The sequence below is a fragment of the Charadrius vociferus genome, unplaced genomic scaffold (genome assembly GCF_000708025.1).
Source record: "Charadrius vociferus isolate BGI_N301 unplaced genomic scaffold, ASM70802v2 scaffold433, whole genome shotgun sequence".
NCBI lineage: Eukaryota > Metazoa > Chordata > Aves > Charadriiformes > Charadriidae > Charadrius > Charadrius vociferus.
This window is the reverse complement of record NW_009647846.1, coordinates 91,500-113,855: the sequence shown is the minus strand read 5'-3', so window position 1 is coordinate 113,855 and position 22,356 is coordinate 91,500. Positions and strand designations below refer to the sequence as shown.

General features: G+C 44.6%; 1 protein-coding gene across 1 annotated transcript in view; it reads right to left on the bottom strand.

The window, feature by feature from the left end:
- Positions 1–17,352, bottom strand: part of CHL1 (cell adhesion molecule L1-like) — a 61,320-nt gene extending 43,968 nt beyond the window's left edge. Inside the window, exons 1-5 of the mRNA XM_009882850.1 lie at positions 17,247–17,352; positions 13,192–13,381; positions 11,010–11,115; positions 9,174–9,364; positions 334–456 (exon numbers count right to left, since the gene is read on the bottom strand). Coding sequence (XP_009881152.1) covers positions 334–456; positions 9,174–9,364; positions 11,010–11,115; positions 13,192–13,282 — 511 coding nt within the window. The 5' untranslated portion in view covers positions 13,283–13,381; positions 17,247–17,352. The remainder of the gene's footprint in view (positions 1–333; positions 457–9,173; positions 9,365–11,009; positions 11,116–13,191; positions 13,382–17,246) is intronic.
- Between the last annotated feature and the right edge of the window lie 5,004 nt (positions 17,353–22,356).

The following is a 22,356-nucleotide window of genomic DNA, read 5'->3' as shown; positions in this document are numbered from 1 at the left end:
GTAATGATAAAAGTAATATATTGACACATTTTATCCTCTCTACTGTAAATGCAGTAATCCTCATTACTGTTAGGCTCATTTACCGATCCGTTAAGCTTTCTGATATCTCATATTTAATAATATGTTCTGTCAACGCACTCTACAATTTAACTTTGTGCTATGTAAAAACATATCTCCATTCTCCATTTTTCAATTTTGTTTTTCAATACCCACATCTTTTCCTAAGCACTTGCACAATCACCACTCCCATCAATTAGGAATCTGTAATGAAACTGCTCTGGAAGACGAATGTTTTGTCTCCTCATATGAATTGTGTAAAAATTGCTGACTTACCAATATTCATCCAATAGATATGCAAAGGCGGGATGCCTTTCGGGGGGTTGCAGTGCAAAATGACAGAATCACCATGCTCCACATCGAGGGGCTCGATTTTTTCTTTTGGGAACTTTGGTACACCTGTACAAAAGTCAAGAAGTTCTTTTATTGCTACCCTTTGAAATTTTGCCCTTTGTTTACCCCTTAATATAGTTCTTAATAAAATATTTAGCTTAACATCATCCTTTGCGTTCTCTGCCTTTAGTTACCACTATTATTGACAAAGCCATAGAGTAACGATGCATTTTACTAAGAGTAAGAAATCTCTGCTTGCATTCTTCATTCATGAAGCGCACAGCCTGTCGCCCTGAAAGCCAGGACACGGAATGGTGGTGTTTAACACTTCTCTGTGATGTCCATGAGGTTTTATTTTAATGCACTTATTTTCAAACGCTTTCTGTAGCTCCTCTGTTTGTACTGTCTGGAAGAGACAACTCCAAGCCACTCAGCACTGCGGCCTGAGGCGAAGATGGTTGCAGAGGACCGTGCACTGACGGGTCCCAGGTTGTCCCCGGGAGATCAGAAACCCGTCTGGGAGTGCAGCACGTTCTGGGAAGTCTTGGCTAAAAAGTGGTTCCCAAGAAGCCACAGCAGATCAATGCAGGCAAGGACAGACATCGGGCAGCTATTCCACCTTGTGCCTGGAGTCGGGACTTGTCCCAGTTCTTCTCCATCTCCAGAATCAGGTGGAGCACAACTCTGGTTTAAAGACTGTATTGCCTCCTCATCCCCTCAGGTGTAAAACTCGCGCTGTGCAGACCTGCAGACGTTCTCAGCAAGCTTCTCCTGCGGGATGCAGAGGCAGGATTGGCACAGAAGAACACAGTGGGGTGCACAAGGGCTGCCACTATTTGGGCTTAAATATAGGTTAAATAATTAGTGGTTCAAGGACTTGTTTAATCACCCAGAGCATCAGCACTGATGCCAGCAGACCGTTCAAAGCCTGAACCACGCTTGGGCAACCTGGGCAGGCTCGGCAGCCCACAACGCGACCGGAGCGCAGCCAAGAAGATGGAGAGCGGAGGTGGGCTGGAGCCCACACCGCACCGAGCACGGGGAGGCTGCCGCTCAGAGATGACTGCAAAGAAATTAGTCTGCAAAACGTAACCACTCCTTAAACGACTTTAGCTAAGACAGTTTCAGGGCGGACGCTGCCTCCTGCTTTCGTCGCCGGCAAGTTCCAACTAGCGAAAGTTTCAGTTCAGGCAACTGCATTAAACAGCAAAATTAACAGCAATTAAAAAGCGAAGGAACGAAAGTATCCGGGCTGTGCAGAATAAACTGGCACGGCAAATATTGCCGTCCCGGCGTTCAAGTCAGAACACGGAACTCTGATAGTGAATAAACAATTTGAAACGCCCCGCGGCCGCGCGGGATAGCTGCAGCGTCACATCGCGGGAGTCAAACCGAAGGAGGAGGGTGAGAAACGCAGGGTCAGGACTCTGAGCAGACTTTATATGTCATAGGATTAGTAAACATAAAAAGAAGCAATCGCTATAATGCTGACTGCTTTTATGCAGATAGTGCAGAGATTTTTATCTCCAGGAGGATTATTAACACATTATGAATTTTTAGGAGAGGCAAAATGGAGCTAATGAGCGTTACCCACCCTGACAGTGAAATTTCAGGTAACAAAGGGAACTATATATTCACATCCAGTAGGTTCAATAACACATAGTCTTTAAGCCCCGGAAAATACATCTGTTGGCTGCTGGAGAGGTGGAACACTTTCCAGTAGGAAAAAGCCAATTTTTTGATCTAAAGCTTACTTATTCCCAAAAGCGCATCACTCCCAACAACACTTTAAGAAAGCTGGATCAGGTGAAGGATAAGGGATTTCTGACTAAACTAAAGAGACCAGCAAATAGACTAATAGTGACATCACTCATCTGGGACATTGGAAACTCTTGTTCAAACCCATTTTCTGCCTCATTTGGCACAACTAAATCTGGGTCTCCGATATCCCAGTTGGGTGCCATAACCACTGGTCTTCTCAGTCAATTTCTGTAGCCGGTGATTACAGAATTATACAAAAAGATAGTAAGTCCCACCAGGAGACAGTGACAAATCATGGTCTTGGTGTCATTAGGTGGCAGGGCAGGCATCCATCTCCAACGCACGGCACAGATATCTGCCTTGGGTCCCCAATGGGGGAAGCAGCAACTCGAACCCCGGTGTCCTCCATCTCTAACAAGTACTTGAACTACAGGCGGTTGGGGCTTCTGCGTCCTTCCAGGCTGTTTTGTTTCACTTTGTTCATTGTGAAAAACATGGAAAACTTTGATTTTTCCCCTCAATGCATAACTTTGCGTGTTTTGAACCCTTGAAGTTTCGCAAGAGAGGAAAACTCAACTTTCATGATAAATTCCTGAGCCAAACCTTCTGAAACGCATATTTTCCTGCTGGGGTCCCATCGGTCTCAAAGAGTAGAAAAATGACTGCTTCTGAATTCTGCATGAGGAGATTTATTAAATCTGAGAAGCTAATACCACATTAGACTTTGGCTCTTGCACATTTGTCTTCAGCATGTATATGTAGGCAATATTTCCCCCCCCCTCCCCCCCCAGTGTTTCTCTGTTTTTAATTAGTGGATATTCCTGAATCAATCACTACTGATTTGTGGCTGATCACAGAAACTATTACAGCTGAATTAAGCTCAAAAGTATCACACAAGATTAATTGTGTCAGGAAAGTGTTTAATAATACTGTATGGAGTTATCGATGCAGCACACGGACACTGTAAAATTTACAACCAATTGATCTCTTTGCAGCGATACCATTAAAACTGTCATGTCAATCTTTCATGCAATTCCCCCCCCAGATATAACGAGAGGGGACGAGGGATTCAGCATAGCTCCAAGTGCCACCTCTCACATATCCATAACGCAGGGGAGAACAGCGTTATTTAATGACTCTGAGAAAGGGTTGCTGAAGCGCCAGCAGGACGCTCTCCCGACACACGCAATCGAGTGGCACATATGAAACGGCCATAGGGAAGATGAAAAACCACACACCTGACTTCTGTTATGGAGACATCTTCTAAAAGCCCACCGTGACACATAAAGCTCTTGAAACAGTCTCGGGAAAGGCTTCGCTCCCCAAATATTATTTCCCGACAAGGCTGTACTGTGAATTCTGTACAGCGCTCAAAAAACAGAACTGTAGTGCTCTGACAGTGTGTCAACCATGGAAACGGGAAGTTATCAGTGCCCCGAGTCATTTGTGCAAGGAACCAGGCTCTGTTTAATCCCTGGGGTGACTCAAAGTTTAATGACCGAACGGTACTCGCGATTAGGCTGAAATACCACTGGCGAATTACGCTGGCCAGGAGAAATTTCAGAAAGGAGGTTGGGTCACTCCCTCCTACTTCTTCTCTGTTCAGAAAATGCAGTATCTCAACTAAAAGCAAACAGGAGGGAGACCGATACAATGCGATGAGCAATCTCAACTGGAGTTTAGCAGTATAGATTCAGAAACACAGCAACCGGAGTTGGGGTACTCCAGTCCCCAGTGGGATTGCTCCAGATTTACTCAGCTACCTCTGAGCACACTTTGTCCTACAACTTAGTTTTTCTCCGATTTCAGACTACAGCGACTTCACACAACTTTAACTGTTTTGAGTATGGCAATTTATGCCGGTTCATATGAGAATGGAGCCCATTCGATCTGATATTTGACATGTTTCTGGGTAAAGCGTTGAGAGATTGAACTGAAGGATAAGGGTTTCTCCAGGTAACTGCAGAAGTCCTTGAGACTCCTGTGCCTGGTTTCTACCAGTATCTGGTTTAAAACGGGAGTCAACTCGTTATGGTAAATCAGCAATTAGTAAATATTTTGGCAAACTACTGTAGGAAAACATCAGTATACACCAGGTCTGTTTTTATAACCTTCTCTATGGAGGTTGCTGGAGATGTGTCCTGGGCTAGATGGATGCTTAGCCTGACTTAGCATGGATATTCTTAAATTCTTCCATGCAAATAAATCCTTAAAGGATATAAGAGTGAGGGAAAGTGGAAACAGTCAAGAAATTTCTATATCCTGGAAATTCCCAGCTCCTCAGACACTTTAATTAGCAGCTGACTGATTTGTTAAACAGATACATGTCTTGTGCAGTGAACAGCCCGACACATCGAAGAATCTTAAACGTGACTTACAGTCACCGATCCCGTGAGTTGTACTGAATATAGCTTGGGCAGCTCCCAGTACTCATCTCACTGCATCAATTGATACTCTGATCCATGTAGTATAAGCAGTATTTAAATCTGTAATTTTCATTGCAGCCTTTGAACTCTTTATGAGATATGATGCTGCTTATTTATAGATTTTATAATTGCTGCATTAAATTAGGAAAGTCTGGCTGTCAGGAAGACTGTGGCTGTCCATCCACTCGCTCCCAAAGAAGCTTTTATGAGGGAATCAGTGATGGTCTTTTTTTCCTGCGTAAATCTCTCTCTCTATCTCCCTTCCCAAAATGACGGTCGCTGGCAACAACCAGAGTGATCCCAATGATTTAGATGGCCAGAAAAGTTGTCAAAGGTATAGGAGACTGGTTTAGGAGGCAAGAGGTTTAAATTTTATTCCCATCGTCTGCAAAGTCTCAGTGAGTTACTCTTTTGTCTTCTCTTCCATAAAGGCTCTACTGAACGCCTTCACAAAGCGTGTTACTGAGACCTCCTATTTTAGTATCAGCTCAGTATCTTTTATTGATTTCAAAGTATTCACATCTGTTTTGGTTTTTTTTTTTAATATTAACACAGGTTTTGCTTTCTTTGGGGATCCTAGAACTAACACCACTGCCATAGCACAGCCTGCCACTGGACAATTTTATGTTTCCATCCTCAGATCTTCGGTCTTTTGGAGCAGTGGCTTTAGAAATACTGAGCATAAATCTTAATGCAGTCTACCACGAAGAGTCTTTTGCACTACAGTTAATTAAAGAAGTTTAAATTGCACTACTTCTCCTTCCTCTGGCATTGGGCCTACTCAGTAATTCAGGCAACAGATTCCCTAAATACAGGAGGAGGATAGCCGAGGTCTGTGTTCTCACCATTTAGATTCATTTTCGTGCTGCATGTATCTTGTGACAATCTGGACTGGGTAAATGACGCAAAAATATAGAGATCCTCAGACCCCATTCTTACCCGCTCTCCTTAATGTCATCACATATAGGGGAGGTGTGGTATTTTCTTTATGTAGGTGAGATTTAATGATCATTTCTGCTGACATTTCTATTGCTTTCCTGGAATGAATACTGTGAGTACACAGTCTTTTGTTCTCCTTTTCAGGCACAACCTTACTTTCCTTACAGACCCAGTATTCTCCATCTGCAGTGTAAATGTAATTTATGAAAAAAACCTGGCCTAGGCTGACTTGCTGGGTTTTTCTTCACTTCACTGGCATAGTGACTTGCCAAGTAGTTTACATTTTAGTTGAATACAGCTGGCAAAGCCCTGCCACCTCTGCATCATTATCATGAATGCGTGTAGTGATCTCACATGTACCAGTCTCCGCTTCAAAACTTGAGGGTGAATAGAGGTAATTTATCCCAAACTCTTCTGTGTCAGTGATTGCCTAATTTACAGCGGATCTGTGCACCAGCAGCTCTCTTTCACTGGAGCACAGTTGTAGTCTATCCAGCACTTTAGAAAATCAAAGGTGTCTTCTATTACTCTCTGAATCCTGATGTAATTATCAGCATCTACATTGCACCACTAAATGAAAGAATTTATGACAGAAGAGTACGAATAAAAGCAAACGTGCCTTAAAAGGTGTGGGAGTCGGGTAAATCCCTCTAATATATTATCTGTGTTATTTATTTATTTTCGGGATTTAGGACTTTGCATGCATTATCAAATGCGAGAGGAATTTTAGTGCTACCAACCATGTTTGTAACTTCTCAATTAATTTGTTGCTAACTACCTCCAGTATATTTAATATCTACTTAAGCTATACCATTTTTCATTAGAAGCAAAACTTCTCAGCTCTGAGTACAGATTCAATAATCCCAGATGCAGACATCAACTCATTCTTGTTTTCCATTTTTAAGCATCTTTTTTTAGCTCAGTAGCAATACAGTGTCAGAATATTCTGCTGCTGGAGGTGACACACCTTCACTGAAACAGTGAGACACTTTGCTTAAGAGAAGTCTGAGACACTTTGCTTAAGAGAAGTCATATTAACCCCACCACCCTGGCCCCAAAGTGAATAATTACGCCCTGTCTAAAGCTCCGAGTGGCTGCATCACTCTCCTGTTCCTGCCTGAAACTGCAGTTGATATCAGCTGCGCTGTCCTACCTGTGGAGCCAACATTATTAGTTCAACAAACTTCAAGTCACTCTCCTAAACCTTTGCGCGGCTGTCCTCTGCTACGGAATGCTATTCCCTTAAAGCAACTGCAAGTTGGTAGAGACTAAACCACACAGCAATACGTGTAATCTTGGTGATTCCTCACCAAACCCCAAGCTACTGCGTTAGGGAATACTGTACGATACAGCTGAACGTGAAATAAATTTAGCAAGGAAAAAAAAAAAAAATCCATGAAAGTGGCTGGAAGGATAATAAATGCTGTCTTTCTTGAGGAGCACTCCTAACAACCCACTGACATGGCATCCCTAGCAGCCCTCTTCAGGAACTCTCCCAGCCCCTGCGATGCATCTCGTTTCCAATGTGACCGCAGCACCGTGACTCTCCCACCCTGGCTATGCCTCAAGCACTTCTCAGGATTATTTCCTGTGACAAAAACATGCCAGAAATTATTCCGCATGTTTCTCATAGCCTGTTTCCTCTACACTGACCTGCTAGAAGTAGGTTTTTGTAGCTAAGTGGCCATCTCTTGTCACTGCAAAGGCTGAGAAGACTGTGGAGGTATCCTCTGCCATGTGGACACACCAATTCCACCTGTGACCAGTTCTTTCAGATCCCCTGATAATAAAATATTGTAGAAACTTGGAAATGCAGGATCTAGCCTGGAAAAACCCCACCTCCACTGCTCTCTTGATTCTCTTCTTCTATGCCACTTGACTACAATGTACAGTCTCACCCTGCTCCACTGCGGAGCCCGGGCCATTTCTTATCCTTTCTATTCCCACTAGGAAGTTTCTGCCTCAAATTTTCCTCTTCTCATTTTACATATTTCGATCCTGAATTTATGACTAACTGTGTCTTCATCTTCCTATGTTACTTCCAAACTACAAGCGCTTAAATGTATTGGTACGAAGAAGGTTCTATCAATGTTGTCTTAATCATGACCTTGAACTTTGTATCAGCAAATTTCATCTCATTTCTACAAACCTGGTCCTTAAAAATCACCCATTTCCCCCTCTGCTCTTCCTCTGATGGAAGGACACATTTCTAGGATCTGTAATTTTCACTACTGTATTTCTGAGCTCATTTTCCATCCAGTTCCAAGTCTTTAATACGGTCCCTGTAAGTGTTTATACCAAACCCTGAACGCTACTGATATCAGACTAATGAACCCGCAGTTGATTGGATCACTTCCCCTTCAGCTTTCAAACATTTGCACCAGTTGCTATTTTGCAGTACCAAACTGCTGTTTCTCCCATCCTTCCCCCCAGCTTCTGATTTCACATTCCCTGCTCTGAGATGGAGACCATATTGTCCTCCCAATTTCTGGGCACTCAGTCACAGTTGCCAAGCTGAAATATTACAGTCTTATGACTCTTAACAGCATTCACTCTCCAATAAATGTTTGGAAAGTGAAAGCATCACATGATTCCTAATCCTTTACCAAAGAAATTTCTCCGCTATTAGAGAGATCGCTCCAAGTTTAACTCAGGAGTTTCCTCAAGCTCACAAAGTGTCTTTTACAACACTTCCCCAAAATGATTTGACTCAAACCAGTTTTGTTTTCCCTGAAAATGACTCCCTATTCCTTTATTGCCCCATTACATTTTTAATTTTTAGTGTATTTCTAAAACTATTTCATTTTCTATTCTACCTTTCACGAACAGCTAGTATCTTTCAATAACGGTGCAGCTGTTAGGGTAGCTACTCTGCCATCTTTTCCGCTATTTGTTCTATCTCTCCAAATATTTTAATTTCTGTATTTTCATGATGTGTTGGCATCAACTCACAAACAAATCGTCTCTATCCAGATTAGGGAGAGAATTTACCAGACTACAACTCTCATCAATATTTATGCTTTCTTCTTTACAGAAAGAGAAACGTATTAGGAGAGGAAGCATCACGAGCAAAGAGTGGCTCTAAGCAAATACAAATCAGAAAATAATTCTCGTGGGTTTTATGGCAAAGGCAAAACAAGTGCTTTATAAAGGCATTTAAATAGTCAAGTCAAAGCAAATAATGGTTTTCTATCATTGAACATTCAGCTCTCCTGAGCTGGCTATTAAAAAGTTTATACTAATTTACCCACTAATCCACCCTCTAGAGGCAAAGTGGGGCAGATGATACTCAGTAAGCAATAAATGTTTTCAAATTAATAAATCCAGGAAAATATATACATTATTCACCCAGTTCTGTTTGTATTAATTAGAGTTGGTAAGGAGTGTCAGTATCAGCACTCGGAAACCTGTAAGGACTCCATAGTCCAGTGGTACTGTCTGAAATCCTGCATTCCGATTTGGCTTCTGCCCTCAAATCCAGGAATGAAATTAAATAATTCCAGGGAGCACACAGACTTTTTTCCTTCCGATATCACTGAATAACAAACAGCGTACATTTTACCATACACCTCCTTAGTAACCAGTTCTTTCCCATTTAATTCCAGGAAACAGTTTTCACCTTAAAAACCAAAACAAAAGCAAAGTATAAGCCCTTACTTGGAACAATTAGCTCAATTTCTTCTGACATGGCAGTTCCCAGCACGTTGGATGCATAGCAACGATATTTCCCTTGAAAATTGGTGATGATTCCACGGTTTTGAATCACAAATGTTCCAGAGTTGTTAGATGCAACTATTCTCGGGTCAGATAATAAATCAAACGGTTTTCCATCTTTAGTCCAGTTGAAGCTGGAAAATAATACGAGTGTTGCAAAGGACAGGTCACAGAACTGAGAGCAATCTGGTATAAAAACAGTGGTAAATATGGGTCCAATAATGCACTATTGAAATAAAAGGAATAAACTTGATATAAAAGGAGAGAATCGGATGGTAAAATGACCACTGTGCTGCTCCAACTTGCGTTAGCTATTGGGCATGTCTCTCCTGCTGGACACTTCACTTTTGCATAACCGACTGTGACATGAAACAAGAATATCAAGCTTAGGGCAAGGACAAAAAATGAGAGAGACCATCTGTGAAAGCAAGAGCCACACAGCGAAAGGAATTAGAGCTTTGCGAAAAAGCTGTGCCTTGTAGGAGAGCTGGTACTTTTGACTGGCAAGGATTGATGGGAGCTCTTCTCACCATCTACAGGAGATACCACGGTGGAAACCAGAAGAAACTAAGATGAGTTTCTCCTGGTCTTCACATAGCATCACTTGTAGTTTTGGTACTACTGGGGAGTGATTTTGACGAGCGATTGGTCACAGCTTATGTATCTGGAAGCCTCAGGTGGCTTGAAAGTGGGCTATATTGATTCAAAATCAGAGACGGATGGAAATCACAGTATAACATGGATTTAGTGGAATACATAGCTTTTCCAATATTTTGCAATGCTTTAAGAGAATAAATTAACCTCAACAGAAATGTATGTTTTGGCACTTCACTAATATTGGCAAAACTGCTTTGCTACTGTATGGAGGGTGTACAGGTCGCTATCACCTAACCAGCACCATCACGTACATTTAAATATACCAGAAAACTTTTCATTGATCTGGTGACGAAGAGTGAAAGGAAGGAAATTTGTTATCACACTACAGACCGCTGTTCAGAGCTCAATTAAAAATGATCAAACCGTCTTGATATAAAAATAACAACTGCCTTTTTTAAGCAAGTTTAAATTGTGTTGTTGAGAAACAAGAAAGGAAGGATTAAAGAGTAAAAATAACTTGCAATCCAGCTATTAATTTAACCTATACACCATCCAGTGGGGAAAGTCTCAGGAGGAGCTTTTACTATGTTATTATTACATTTTTGTTAATCACATTTTCATTAAAAATATTTTTCCTTTTTACAGTGGTGTTCAATGCATAGAGCTTATCTTTGGATATTTATTTGAATAACTCCTTATGTGTATATTTGTAACATCGCCATGGCCATGACGATGTCAGGTACAGACGAGGTATCTCATAAAATGCAAATGGGATCTCTGAATACACGGTTTAATGTACTCGGTGGGTTTAGGCTTGCTGCGGAAAAGGCAGGAGAGCAGCTGGGACCCTTTGATTACCATTACACACCTCCCATCTTTGGCAGCACAGCCCAGACAAGCTCTTTTAAATCACGGGGTGAACTCAGCGCGTGCTAGAGATATGGAACATCTCCCAGCAAGCAAAAGGCATGTTGACATCTATTCGCAGAGTGCGTGGAAGTGATCGAGCAACAAAAGCTGAATGGCCTTAACGGAAACCCAACCCTTAACCTCACCTTGCAGTGATGAGGGGGTTCCTGTACGGCAGCTATCCCTCCCCTCCTCAAAACCAGAACAACGTGTGGCAAAGGCTAAAAGCCAACTCAGTTTCTGCTTGCTCCTCCAGGTGAAAGCAGTACTCACGTGGGCTGTGGGTTTCCTCTAGCTTCGCATTTGATTGTAAAGTCCTCATCAAAAGGGTAGGCAACCTGGGTGTGAGATTGCTCCGTGATTGTTGGAAGCTGCGCAACTGAACACAAAGAGGCACCGGGTTAAAACGCCATTCAAGCAAAACTGTGCGTCGCTGAGGTCCTTTCTTCAAAAGGGACAATCTCAGGAGTGCCTTACCCCTGCAAAGAGTGAGGCTTGCCTTAAAAAAACCAAAAAAGGATGGTTATCATCCTCTTCCTGGCATTGACAATACTCTCTGCTCCCAGAGCTGAACACTGTCATGGCCTCAGCAGCCAGAGGAAGGCTGGATGACACCATGATGACCCCGTGCTCGGCCAGCTGCTCAGGGGCATCGCCGGCACACGCCTCCACCTACGACCGGTCCACCCAGGGCGGAGGAGAGCTGGGGCCACGTTGAAGCTAAAGCCACCGCCTGGGGGTGTGGACTGGTAAATTTATTCAGCGGTGAAGTCAATAACCGGCTTTTTAATGCAGACACAGATACACGCACACGGGGAGTAGCAAACTGCTATCTCCATCCTGGATAAAATTGCCAAGAAATCCATGGACTGCAAAGATGACTTAATACCCCCTCCAGGGTAGAGCAGGGGCAGAGCCGTTACCAGTCGCACGGTCACGCAATGATGTTTCACTAACTTCTTTTTTTACTATGGGAATTAAAGTGTTGCGAATGGCTGTGTAACAGAGCCGCACGAGGGAGAATGCTCCCTGCAGTGGGGCTGGGGATAATAGGATCATCACATTGTTATAAACAGCCAGGAAGAAAATTAACATCCTCTCCGCTTTTTCTTTTAAGCTCAGGAAGCTCAAAGCCGGGGCGAAACGTGGTGTCTTGCCATACCATGCGGTCTGAAAGCCAAACACTTCCAAACCCACCAGCTTCACTAATCAGACGTAAATCCTTTTTATTAAAATATAAAATGCTTCATTAAAGCAAATTAAGGGCTAAATGGTTCCCCCGTGTAGGTACATACAAGCAGTGGATGCTCAGACACTTTGTCCTGCACTTTACAGCCACAGCTCGGCTTTCACTTTATTTAAACACGAGGAGCTGCCGCGGTACCTTCCTTCAAAAAACTTCTACTTCCAAATGCAGTTAAACAAGCTCGGATAGCTTCAGAAAAATATCCTGTAAACTTGCTTGATTGCCTTCCCCTTTGCAGCCGGGGCTGTTGGCAGAGGCCAGAGTGCTAACAGCTCACGGCAGGTCCACGCCGTGCCCTGGAAATGGCCCGTGTCCTGCTCTGAGGCTACAGCACCCAAAGCCCTGAGAAGAGACTACTTTTCTTTCTTGTTCATTTATTAATTTATTTATTTATTTAACCCCACCATAATTCATTCAAAACCCAATATTCTTGGGTTTTGCTTTGGGTTGGTTATTTTTTTTTTGGTTGGTTGGTTGGTTGGTTGGTTCCCCCCCCCCCAAAAAAAAACCCCCAAAAACCAAAAACCCTGTAGTTTGTAATCCCCCTGGTCCATTTATGTTTTAAAAAATGCAAAGCTTGGGAGGTCTGGGCTGGACTCCAGCCACTGGCGTCCATTGGCTTTCATTGGATTGTCCCCTAAGAGCCTCATCCCATATTTTACACGTGTCCTGAAACCACACCGACCGTGTAAAACCGGCAGTTTGAATGCATCGCAGCCGGAGAGGGATAAAGGAGGTGCTCCCCAGGGCGCTATGCGAGGCGTAGGAAATGCTTCTCTGGGGACTAATGTACGCCCCGAGACATACACCTGCTCCTTTTTCAGACTGAACCGGCAGGTTGCAAGACAAGTAAGTAAGGGTATCTGTACATCAAACAAGCTTCAGGGAGATTCAGAGCCAAAATGAGGAATTCACGTGAAGAACAAAACCAAACCCTCGGAGCTAAGCGGTCTGCTGGATCACAAACACCAGATATATGTTATTAGACAAGTTTACTGCTACATTTAAACAGGTCCAAACAAAGTAGCTTACCTTTTTATCACATCTGAATTTCCCAAAGGCCATGTTCTGGCAGAATTAAATTCAAAATGGAACAACTGAAAAGTGGGATTTAATATTTTTTTCTTCCGGGAAAGGTTTAGGAAAAAAAAAAAAAAGAGGGAAACGAAAACAAAACAGCAAAATGTTCAGTGAAAAGCTACAACTCACCTGATAATGGTATTTCGATAGCTGCTGCCAAACTCAATACAAAGAAAAGCAGGCATATGGTGATCCCTCTTGTGCTTAATAATGTCTCCATCACTCTTCTGTAAACAAGGAGTCCAAACAGAATGAGAGACACCTTATGCTTCCTCTCACCGTCACTTCAAATCAGATGTAAGGATGTGAAATTGAAAGTCTAGTGAGGAAAAGAAACAGCCATATTAGCTCGCAATATTAACTTGGTTCTAACAAGGTTAGCAAATTAAAGCAATGCTTCAGGATTTGCAACTCAATTGCAAATTGCACTCAGTGGTACCATTTCCTCCCCTCTCTCCCCACCCCCTGGCTTCGGGGAGCTCCTCTACTGAGTTCCTAAGAAAAAAATACATGCACAAAAGTACAAATGCATTATAGCACAGAAGTATAATTATGGGCTTTTTTTTGTTGTTTTGCAATTAAAAGTAGGATGGTTTAAAATACGGTATATTTGTAATCATTCCAGTTCATAAATTCTTCTAATGAGAGTTTTGTAACTTGGAAAGTAATGCAGGAGATGTAATGAGAGAAATTTGGTACACTAATGACCTTGTTCATAAATCTTATATGTCTTTTAGCTTTCATTTATGTTTAAAAAAGGACACTATCTAGTTCGGTTCATTAACAGGGACCAGAACACGAAACCTTTGCTTTTCCTCCATAATCCCAGAACTACTACACGGAGGTTTTACGCAATCCATTCTACATCCGTAGGTTCTGCATTACACGGCACAACCGTCAGACACCTGCCAGACGGAGACATATTCAGCTCTAATGAGCATTTAAGTGTAATTCACAGAGGAGTAAAGGAGAGAGAATTCTACAAACACGGGTGCACGGAGGATTTCAGTCGTCAGCATCATTCACAATACCTCCGTGAGATATTAACTGGTATAACATACGTTTTGTACCTGTGCATCTCTTAACACGTAGCACTTATGGGGCATAGGTCTCAAGAGAATTTAGACCACAGTGGTCAAGATAATTTGCAAGAGCAATTTTCAAGGCAGGGCAGGTAAGGACCAGCCCGCCGGCAGCCCAGCCCAGCCCCGCACGGCACGGCGAGCTCCCAGTTCACAAGCAGGGCTGTACCACCGCGGCCGCGTATTTCCAGACTCAGCCCGGCTCCCACACAGCTCCTGTATCTTTGCACTTATCACCCGGTTAATCCACGGATCAGAAAAGCAATCCCGAGGTCACCGAGAGCAGTTGGCACGCGGGGGCAGGCAGGAGGTGGGACCTGGGCAGTGTACCGGGGATGCTCGCCCTGGCCCAGCACAGCTGGCAGCAGCTGGAGCAGAGACAGCGCCGAGCCACACAGCCAGCACGCGCCGGTCCGTGATGGTTTGCTGCTGATGGTTGGTTTGCCGGACCTCTATAAAAAACACAGGCACAAAGCGGAGATTTCCATCCCAGTGCTCTCCCTCTCATATCAGCGCTGGGAGATGAGCGACAGGTTGTGCTGTGGCCCTTCCCGTGGCGTTAGCGGGGTAATTTCTGTTCACTCGGTCACCAGTTCATGAAAACTTGCTGAAAGTTAACCTCTTTGAGACCAAAATCCTTGGGTGAAGATTGAAATTGGCCAACGAGGGGACAAGAGACAGACACTATAATCACATAAGCCTCGTTTGTTTAGAAATGAGGCTAAAAACCAGATGTCTTATAAGTATCTTAGGCAGCGAGTGTTCGCTGATGGAAGAAGCTGCCTAATCTGCTTAGCGCTTCGCTCCGCAGAGGGGGACAGTGCAGAAGGTCACTGGAGGGGACACGGACGCGCTGGCTGAGCTGCCACCCCCAGGTGGTGTCTGGGTGCAAAGCGGGCAGAATCAGGCAACATCAGTAAGTTCTGTTTTGTGGCAGTTGATAGTTCCCTCAGTCGGATTCCTCCGAGCTCTGACTTGTGAGCAACAGACCTTTCCACGCCTCAGTTCAATCAAACCTGGGGGGGGTACACGCATCCACCGCCGCAGAGCAGCCCCGGCCCGCAGCTCCGATGGCCACACAACCTCTGTCCCCGCAGGACTGGGCTCTCCCACCCTGCCTTACCTGGTCCCGGCAGACACCCAGTTCCAGATCTACCCCTGTCTTCGACACTAAAACAGACGCTCTGACCGCAAACCCTCTAGCCACACCGATTGCAATTTACGCTCATAAAAATCCGACGGGTGCCGCCGCTCGCAGATGGTACGTCGGGTGGCGGCGAAGCCCTCTTCTCCCCCCATCTGCTGCCAGCTCTGGGGACTGGAGCAGCCCGTGTCAGGCTGGCAGCCAGAGGAAGGGGAGCTGCGATGACAGGAGGTGTGCAGCTTGCGAAGGCTGCAGAGGGAGGAGTGGGAAGTTTCTTTTTATATGAACGTTACACAGCATTGTACAGATCCAGATTCAATTCAAGAAAAAAAAAAAAAAAAAAACACAACAGGAAAACAGCTTGATTCCTTAACCAAACCCATTAGCTCACACTTTCTTTTTTTTTAATAGAGCGACATAGAGAAAAGAAGAAATATACTAAATAAAAAGGATATCTTTTATCACGTGGTACAGCACAACTTGCCTCTGCAGGCTGCTGTAATTAGTCGGTCTGTCTAGCGCCTCGGCTCTTTTTCCCTGTGCCGAATACTAATGCAGGGGGCCGCCAGCACCAGCATTTGGAAGCAGCGAGCACTTGGGCACCGGTGGCGCCGGACTTGCGCACAGCAATCGGATACTTCCAACGGCCGCTTGGAAATCCCCCTCCAGCTGCAGCTCGCCTCTGTGGCAGTTTCCACCGGGTACAACCCCGGGGTGGCATGAATTAAGCACCAGTACCTTTGCGGAGGTATTTACCTAGTGATAACTATCCAGCAAGATAAGCCTCTTCCTCCTCGGATGTTATATATATCAGCCCTAAGGGAGCAGCAGAGGCGTTATCCCGGCTGTGCTGGTTGCGACAGCGGTTATTATGGAAGGGTAACACTTCATGCACATCTCCCCCGACTCAACCGGTCACTCCTCTGTGCCCCGTTCTGGACAGTGACAGTCCCCAGCAGACAGATAGGTCAAGACATACGTCCTCCCCGCAAGGAGACCTGTGTCAAGCGATTAACCTTATTTAAGGTGATGTATAGACGGGGCTGCCAAGCGTTAGGTGTTTCGTATGGCTGTCACGCGTTTGGCTGTCCTACCAAGCCTCAGGCCCGCAGCTCAGCTGAAACTGCAGCGTCCCTGATTAAATCACCCACCTTCCCTCTCATCTCCAGCACCCAAACAACCCCGAGCCCCTTCCTAAATGAGCGATACCAGACGTCCTCCAGACACCCCATCCATCCCGGCCTTAAATGCAGCCGCGCACCCAGACTGCAGGCAGCGCCGTCTTTCACTCCTGGGATGATTAAACCCCCAACCAAAATTTCTCATCTTGTGCCAGTTTCCAGCAAGTGAACAATTTAACTGCTTAAGTAATTTGGAGAAATAAATGAGGTGGCTGCGCAAGCACTTGGCGGCTACGGGCAGGTTTCGGTCTCACCGGTGCCAAAGCACAACGCTCTCCCCGGGGTCTGGTAAGTGCCAGAGAGCAACTTGCAAAATCCTGACCTTGGTAAAAACACCGGCTCTGCTCTCCAAGCCAGTGCGCTGCATCGGGCCCAGAGCTTGGGTTTTCCCTGTTTTTTTTTTCCCCTGGAATCCCACATTCTTCTTCGTTCTCCCCAGGAGTCGGACGCAGCATCCCTTGCACCGGGGAGGGGGGCAAAAGATTAGCGAAGGGAACCTTTCCTCGGCACAACGAATGAACATGTATGCTACAACAAATGTTACCTTACCGATGCTTCCCCTTCCTTTTTCTTTTTCCCCCTCCTCCCTCCATTTCTATCTTTATGTTTTCTTTTCTCCGCCTCAGGCTTAAGTCAAGTAATTTGAATTCTCTGCAAATACTTATCTGTAGTTCCTTACCTGCAATTCATTATTTACTGTGCTGTTCAGTTAATAGTAAATACTGATTGCTCTAAGGACAGCTCATTTGTTTGTTTAATGAGCTGCCTTTAACTCACAGTGAGCAAATCTTTCACAGTATCAGTATTTCTAAGGAGCGATGCAGTTCCAGATTCTTTTATTGTATACCATTGCTTCCAGAAGTGTGCAATAAAAATATTGGACAACTAAACAAGGAAAAAAAAATTAAATTTCCATTTATCTCATAAACCTAGTGAGCAATTTACCCTACATGTAATTACTACATTAAAATTGCTCATAAATAGTAGCAGGATGATAGCCAAAATTCCCAGATTACTGGTCTACTGCTTCCAAGAGAAATTATATTGCACTACTAAATATGGCATCAATCTCAGCTATTTGGTTCCCTCTTAAAATAAGTAAGATTCAGTCCCTGTATAAGTCCTGTACAGCACAAATATTCACGAAAGTACTGGATTCCCACAGCTTAATACTGGTACGTTTCTGAGCTGACCTTTTCATTAGCTAGAATCAGATGTAATTTCTCAGTGACATATACGTTACAAGATTGTTAAATAAAAGCCATTGGTAATTAGAAATTACAGCCTTCGGGGTGGCCGCAGTAACAGAATAACAGAAGTCTGGAAACAAAATGCTTCCTGGTATGAGAAATAAAAATTTGGTTATTTAATTATATCATATGTTGCAAGTTAAGTGACTATATAGCACCGGAGCTTAATTAAGTACTCTCACTCTTGCTCGATTACAATCACCGAAGAAGAAAACAATCCCAGCCATGGTCAAAACATCCCCCATTGCAAAACATGAGCAGTCCCTGCTCAGGCAGGGCGACGGCTGGGTTTTACCCACAGCTGACTGTGGCACATCGCCTCTGCCCGCGTCCTGGCGAGCCGCAGACAGCACGGTCGGGATTCGGCTCGGCACCGATCCTCCAGAACTGATGCCTCCACCTGCATCCCTGCACAGCTCACAGCCCGAGGTCAGCCCGGACCCGCCAGCTGGGGAGGTGGCTCCCACCCAGATACCCCTCCGAAGGGATCCTTCCTGAAGCCCTACCACCTTTGGAGGCCCCTTGGGTGAGGCTGGTTGCGCGAAGGCTGGAGAAGGTGAGACTCGCTTAAAGATCATAGTAAGCCACCTCAGGTGCTGAGGAAATCGCGAGTGGAGGGCAGCAGGGATGCTCCACCTGCCTGTTTCCATGCTCACTGGGGGCCCTGGTTCAGGGGACACCATAGGTGACACCTGTAATGACAAGGACTTCTGCTCAGAAAGTGTTCATCTCCACCCCAGTAAGTCTCTGTTCTTCCGTCCACTGCAGTGCCTTCCAGCCAACTGGCGACGAAAACCACACAAGGCGAGGAAACGCGGTCAGTGTGGGACAGATGGGTCCCCAGCAGCCCCCAGCAGAGGGGCCACGGTCCCCTGGGGTACAGGCTGAGCCCCGGGGTGCACGCAGGATCAATCACCTCCGCGCTTCTCCTTGCTGCGAGTAGCAATACTTCCCTACTTCACTAATTAGCTAAGAAAGGTTGAGATTTATGCTAGTGAAGCCTTAAAGGCAGTGCTACAGCTACAGTATTTATGCAGCTACAGTTATTTTTTTTTTCTTTTTCTTTTTTCCCCTGGAAAAAACACCACATGTAGAGTCACTCACGTGGTTGGAAAAGATGAGAAGGAATATTCATAAGGACCCTTCGTTTTACTCCAGGTGTCAACGTTACACATAGCTTTTCCCCTAAAAGCTTTTTGACATCCCAGTGTTAGTACCAGGGAGAAGATAACCTTCACTTGACTCCATCCCAATCGCCTATTTTTGGATGTTGTCAGCTCTCAGAAAAGCAGCCCATGATGCATATGCTGGAGGTGATTAAAATAATCATCCAAATCAGTACGATGTTCTTCCTTCCGCGGTAAAATATCTCCAAATAGACTGTAGCACATAGGCATGAAGATTTGGGTTTTTTTTAGACGCAATTCTACTCTCAGGAGGTTTAGCGAGAGAAGTCTATGTATTATTTATCTTGCCAAGGACTTTATAAACGTTATTGGACAGCACGTGTAAAGTAAAAGTTTTCAGTGCAGGTAAAAAACTTCAATATTATTTCACAGAATTTATGTGTTTCAAATATGACTGCAACTATTGTTCCTTCCCAGTTTTATAATCCATTTCAGATTCTTAAACCACAAAAAAAACCCTCTAAAAATGCGATGGAATGAATATAAATAATAAAGAAATATGTACACAAGGTTGTGAAATGTTTTACTGCAGCACAAGCAGCAGTAGAACATTCGATTCAATAAACAGTGTAAGTATTAGAATTAATTTCCCTGAGTTTTAAGAAATAAGTAGGGATTTGGGGAGTCCAGCTTGTCAGGTCCTGTTTTTTTGGGAGACAAGTCAGACACCGTTCGGGCAGAGCATCTCCCCGGACACAGCAGAGTGACGGCTGGCGCCCGTCCCCGGGCCGGCGGTCTGCTACCGCCCGGCTGTGACCGACAGCTCGGTTTGACGTTCGCGGTGACGGTGTGGAAACTCAATTTATGCCATTTCTGTCTGAGATCCGCCCTGAGCTGACTGGAGCTGTACGAGCATCTCCCCGACCCCGGGGAGAAGGCAGCTGGCACCAGCTATCCATTTTTGCAAATACTCTCTATCTACTCCCACCGGTTCCCAACAAAATCCTAAAATGCAATCCCCCGTAAGTCCCAGTCGACTGCACTCTGTGCTCCCAAGCCGTTTGAAAGCTAGCTATAAACGGTTAACGATTTCTCCTGGTCATCACTCTGCCCATAGAGTGGCACAGCACCTGACAGATTTGATTTAATTTGTTTCATACATCTGGTAGCTGAAGCACTGTGCTACTAAATCACAGAGCACCGGGACCATATTTCTCAAAGCCTTGCACGTCTCTTACACACACAATGACTGAAAACTAAAGAAATGGGGTTTCTAATCAGTACAAATGATGCGCTTGTGGGCAGCTGTCTGCTGAGGTCTGCCAATGGGAGCCGCCCTCCCAGGAGCTAGAGCTGCGTGCTGCCAAAGAATGTGAGAACTTCAGGTTTTACTGAAAAAAATAAATAAATGGATTCCCTATTGGCATTTCACCAACATGATTCATACAAACTAGATTATACCTTTTTTTTTTCCTTTTTTCTTTTTTGCTTACACCTTCCAACATGCTCCATTGGACGGCTCCTTTCAAGTTGGCAAGAGTTTGGCTTTTAAAAGCAGTGTGGAACTGAGCAATGTTTCTGGCAACACACAATATTTAAACTTAATAAATAATTTGTCAGTACCCGTTTTGGTCTATCCGCTCAACCCACCTAACGTTAACTGGACTTGACTTAGCCCAGCAGAGAACCATTTGTAAACTCTAAGCCAAGCGATCTTAAATACAACTCCCCGCTTTTGTATTTGCTTCCCGAGCAAATTTGTGTGAGCAAGCTTCAGACCTGGACCGTTTGCCAAAGCCACTGACTTAATACAAATGACACAACTGCTCGCTTTTGCAGCTGTGGATGTTCCTAACGGAAAGCTACTCAAAAAGCAGCAGCCCTGCAGAGGGGCGGTGGCGCAGGTTTGCCGGCCCCACCGGGTCAGCTCCGCTCTCAGCTCAGAACGCCTCTGAGCAGCACTCGGAATAAAGACTCGAAAGAAAATCCAGCGTGGAAATCAATACCTGGTTTAGCTTTCTCATAACCACAGAAATAAATGTTAACTGGGAACGGTACATTGTTTATGACAAATACGTCATTAAACTTCAGTTATAACATTATTGACAACGGCACTTACAAGTAAATTGAGATAACCATTGATGTGGTTATTCCCACCATTAGGAGCACATAAACCTGAACACCCCGCAGCCAAATTCCACCGTTATGGATGTTCTTAAATACGTGACTAAATACAAATATCTATTGATTTAAGGAGAACGACAGTGCTAAACAACGAGCAGGACACCAGGTCACACCACAGTTGCTCTGGGTCAGCCCTCCTGATGGGGCAGGAGCAGATAAGCAGCAGAGGGAAAGCAGAAGGAGCCTCTCCCGGTGCGTACATCCTCCCCACCTCCTGTAGCTGCTTGGGGACTTTCTGGGCCAGATGCTGTGTCTAACCATAATAGCTACCAACAGGCCTTTCTTCCACAAATTTAAGTATCTTTTTCTTTTTTTTGTTTAATTGGTGACATATTTTGACCTCCATCACCTGAGATAATGAGTCCCTCAACACATACAGCGTTAAACTTGTTGCTAAATAACGCCACTGGCTCTGCCCGCCTCTCTGCGGGTCCGCCCCTCTGCGTTACCTGTGATTGTGGAACTCCCCGTACCCCGCTTCGCAATCCCATCACCAAACCGACCCCACCAGAGCACCAGTTTAACCAGAGCACGCGCATGTGGTGGGGTAACTCAGCTGCCCAGTTTGGTCTCAGATACTGCTTTTCTGGTCATCCTCGCGGGATGTAAAATTGTTCTTTCCCCAGTTCACTTTTGGACTGGGTCAACTGGGCAGAGACTCTGAGCAGTGGGAGCCCTGGGCCACTACAGCAGCTCCTGTAACAGATGAGTTTAGGTCTGAAGACACAAACTCAGTCTTTCCTTGAGTAGGAACCAGTCCGTATATTTAAATTCATCTTCCTCTACCCTTCTTCCAGTTCTACTCTGGGAGCAATCCCTCTTTCAGGGGAAAATAGGGAATTAAGACAGCATGCTTGAGCTGTACGTGCCACATCCTGCCACGTAAATTGCTTGTGTAAATGTTTTGCAGACTTCCGAGAAATCTACAATCATTTAATTATCAGGTTTATAAGGTACTTAAAGTTAAAGCTGAATTAAAAGTTGAATTATGATAAAATTTAAGATTATATTCCTTCATTGAACTATGAAGCATAGAATCATAGAATCGTCTAGGTTGGAAGGGACCTTTAAGACCACTGAGCCCAACCATCAACCCAACCCTGCCCAAACCACCACTAACCCATGTCCCTCAGCACCACGTCTGCCTGTGTCTTAAATACCTCCAGGGATGGCGATTCCACCACTTCCCTGGGCAGCCTGGTCCAGTGCCTGACAACCCTTTCAGTTCTCGGTGTACTTTGCATAATACTTGTACAAGTCACCATAAAATAAGATTCCCAGCTCTACACATACACGCATTTACAGATGTAAGAGCAATCTAATCCC